The sequence below is a fragment of the Charadrius vociferus genome, unplaced genomic scaffold, assembly GCF_000708025.1.
Source record: "Charadrius vociferus isolate BGI_N301 unplaced genomic scaffold, ASM70802v2 scaffold38, whole genome shotgun sequence".
NCBI lineage: Eukaryota > Metazoa > Chordata > Aves > Charadriiformes > Charadriidae > Charadrius > Charadrius vociferus.
Window position 1 is genome coordinate 2,814,385 of NW_009650176.1, and position 4,078 is coordinate 2,818,462.

The 4,078-nt window shown below is 44.4% G+C and overlaps 1 protein-coding gene across 1 annotated transcript in view; it reads right to left on the reverse strand.

Annotated features, from left to right (window-relative positions):
* Nucleotides 1-391: 391 nt before the first annotated feature.
* Nucleotides 392-4,078, reverse strand: part of MKI67 (marker of proliferation Ki-67) — a 50,505-nt gene continuing 46,818 nt past the window's right edge. The window contains exon 13 of the mRNA XM_009892746.1: nt 392-492. Coding sequence (XP_009891048.1) covers nt 392-492 — 101 coding nt within the window. The remainder of the gene's footprint in view (nt 493-4,078) is intronic.

The window sequence follows — 4,078 nt, forward strand, 5'->3', positions numbered from 1 at the left end:
TGGCTGACAAACACAAGATGTATAGCAGTATAAGCTCAACAAAAACATTGTTCCTAATGCTGCAAGAATTCTACTCCGGATTGTATACATACAATATACACACAGAGTTATGGGCTTGGGTGCACATAAATGGATATTTAGGAGGCTGCTACAAGCACTAGCGTATATCACAGGCTCCCTGTGAAACAAATGTCCTTATTCAGTCTTTCTGCTGTGGAATGCACTGGGATTTTATGGGTCTGCTACAAAGCCCGCTGGAAGTCAATCTGTTGACTTCATATCGCTTTGAGTTAAACTCACCTTGACCTAAAGCACCGACTCTTACTGTGGCTTGGCCACTGGAAATACGTATTATTTTATCCGTTAACCACAAAAAGAGATTAATTCCTAGTTATGTATAAAATTCCAGCTCTCTCTCTCCCCATTTTTCCATCTGCTGGTACATTTCTGCCGTCATGTTAGAGACCGTGCACAGCACCGAGCGGAGAGCAACTGCCACAGAAAGACAGGAAAAACACGAAAAAAAGAGACGCAAAAGCAAATGGAAACCCAGATCTCAGACCGCGTCTTCCCGGCTCTGAAAGGCTGAGCTTTAGTGAGTAATCTGCTGACCCCAGGATGCGTTTTTGGGCTGAGGCGTATGGAGGCTTTGCTCGAGAGAAGGCGATCATACCCTGGGTTAGCCCTGGGCGGTGCCTGAACAGCATCATCATAATCAAGAAACTCGAACAGGGGCTGATAACGGTGTCCGAGTATTGCAGAAGGAAACTGGACGCATTTATTCAGCTTTAAGATAAACCTATACATCAATTTAGACTCAATGTTTCTTTGAACATAGTGCTGAAGCATCATTTTATACCCACAAGCACAAGACCACAAACTATTCTGATGACAATCAAAAAGCGTTCCTCAAGATCTGCTACTATTTTCTAATGAGATTGCTCAGGTTTAATGGAAAACAGCCGATGAAGTTGAACTATGTATTATTTTCTTGAAACATCAATAAACTGTACAACACTCAGGTCACAAGACCTAACAGGTAATATATCCGGGTAATAGAGCTGCAAAACATTTCACGGACTCAGGTTCAGACTCCACCTGATCTAAATTAGCATCCACCCACCATTGGAAGCGGAACACCACAACCACATTGACCTCGACCAGGTGCCAACTTAGTCCTACAACACCACTAAAACACACCCTTGTGTCTCAGTGTTTTAGTGCACAACACTCACACATAACTTTTTTCCTCTCTGTTCCTCACAAAAATTTAGTTCTACCGACTGTAACAACCCTTCCAAGCACACCCTCCTATTCAGGAGTTCCCATGCATACGTATTTGCAGAAAAATGAATTCTATGTAAAACGAACTTATTCACTGACAATTATGTCAGCACTATTTTTGTAGTTCAAGCTATCTAAATTGTTCTTTAAGACGTCAGACCAAGATCTCAGCAGATTCACGTATATAGCAGCTTGGAGAGATCTGTTTAGACAGACCTAGCTAATTCCCTCCATTTAACTTTTTGCACTGTAGAACCTTTTTCCTCCAGACTGCGCTTTGTTTCCTGCCGTCTCCAACCACCAGAGTGCTATATAACAGTGTTCTGTCGGTTAGAGCTTCCTAGATTTAGTACAAAGATTCAAGACCCACAGAGCACAAATCACAAACGAGCACAAAGCGTTACATGGCAATGGCAAAGCACAGCAGGGCAGGAAGAATGGTGAGCTGATGAAATATTCCAGAGGGAGATGTTTTAACTATGCTGAGGAGAGGACAGCCGGTGGCGAGTCTGTCCTGATCTCAACCTTGACCCAGCTTCTATCTCCTGTTTCTTTCTGGGCAGCACTTTGGGCATCATTCTTAAAGCCATGTGGTCTCCAGTTTAGCGACTTAGAAGTCGCCACTCTACAATGTGCTTTAATGCAATACTGAGGAACAAGAAAAGTCTCTACGTTCCCATAATAGTACCTAGTTATGAAGGTAAAACCCTCCATCGGCTGCTGATTGAACAATCACTTTGGATAGCTGCAAAGACTTTTAAGTTATCTGGTCTAATTCTCACTTATGTTGACGTGAAAACAACATATTTTTTTTCCTGAAGTGCTCTTTGGAGCACAAAATGGAATCACCGAATCCCAGACTGGTGAGGGTGGGAAGGTCCCTCTGGAGCTCCCCCATCCCCCCCCCCGCCAGAGCAGGGGCACCTCCAGCAGTGGCACAGGACGGCGTCCAGGCGGGTTTGGGATGGCTCCAGAGGGGGAGACTCCCCCACCTCTCTGGGCAGCCTGTGCCACTGCTCTGCCGCCCTCACAGCAGAGAAGGCCCTCCTCAGGTGGAGATGGAACTGCCCATGGTCACGTTTGTGCCCGTTCCCTCTTGTCCTGTCACTGGGCACCACTGGAAACAGACTGGTCCCATCCCCCTGGCACCCTCCCTTTCAGTATAAGTGTTGATAAGATCGATAACAGTTAAAACAGGTTTGAAAACAATTACACTTGGTACAGACACCCGTGGACAACAACCATGTTTGAATGTTTACAGAAATATAGTTTGGAGATAAACCAAAGTGATTGAAAATTAAGTTCTGGCCACAGAAAGTACCACACTTCATTTCTGCTGCTGCTTTTGAATAAGCACCAAAGTGCAGCTCTCCGGAGACGTGTACTCAATATGTGCTCAGAATCAATTTGTAGCACGTTGCAGTGATGGACCGGACTGGAGCAGCCACAGTCTATTGTGTCAACGAGTATTTTGGGCAGGCTTTAATCTGAAGAGCCACTCGAGTGTTGTGTAACTATGTACATTAAACTCATTACATTTTTGATAAAATATAGTAACTCCCTATTCACAGCAGCCACTTTTCAAAACAGTGACTTGACTATTTAATTATTTTTTTTTTTAATAGCAAAGGACGCATAGTCTGCATCACAGCCTGACAATGTTCAAGATCATTGTATAGAATAAAGTCATTTTAAATGACAACTGTCCTCTGAAAAGACTCTGCATCCTGAAAACACTGCGTGTGTCATCATTACCTCATTTATCCCTTGCACATCTACTTAGAAAGTAAATAATATAGGGAAAGTGGGGTAGTTTTTACATTTAACTAACCCAATTCATTATGCATTTGTACTTTAAAAGGTCAAATATTTGCAAATGTTGACAAACCAGGAGCAATGGAGAGAGAACAATCAACTTGTATTGAGAGAAACAGAACACCAGTGACCTGACCCCATCTTCACATTGGCTTTCCAAGACAGCACCTGATGTCTCCTTACTCTTTGGCTCCTGAATACGCGACTGCTTTCTCCTGTGATTCCGCCCTCTGCGCAAGTCCTCAAGGAAGAGCAACGGTGTTGAGAAACCTCTGCAAACAAAACGAAGGACGCGGTTATTCGCCAACCCTGACAAAAACACCTCTTCCTTCCCGCTTCCCCAGAGCCGTCAGGCTGTTCGCGGAATTTACTTCTCTTCTAAGTGATCCTTTGCCCCGGGAACACAAAGAGATCAGACTCTTTATGAATACCCATACCCACTGTGACTGCAGTTGATAGTCTTCAACCTTTATTGACTGCTAAAAGCACGGCTAGGGAGGGGCCGCTGCAGCTAGCGTTCAATCCCCCGTTACCGAAATCAAAACCTACAAGCAGAAATTCCATTTAGCAGGGATAAAAGACAGACAGGAGAAACTGCATTAGCAACCCCATTCAACCGCAGCTCTGGGTTTTCTCTTCCTCTCAGCTCGAAGCCAGGCTGAACCGTAGACAGGGCACCTGGTACCTCCCCAGAGGAACACAACGAGTCTCCCCTGAAGAACTGATGGTTGGCTTTGACCTGGATGAACCAGACTCGGAACTGGGCTCTGAGATTGCCTGGCTTCGCAGTGAAGCTCTCAGCTTTCTCCACAAACTTAGTAATGACTGAAAAACCTGCTAGGAACACGCAATCTGATGTGTTCATCTTTGTAAATTTTGTACCCTTCAAATAAAACACATACCCAGACGTCACCAATCTAACTCAGAAAAGCTAAACGTGTGTGCGAAAATAACTTGAGAAAAGCTTCGGTCCACTTGA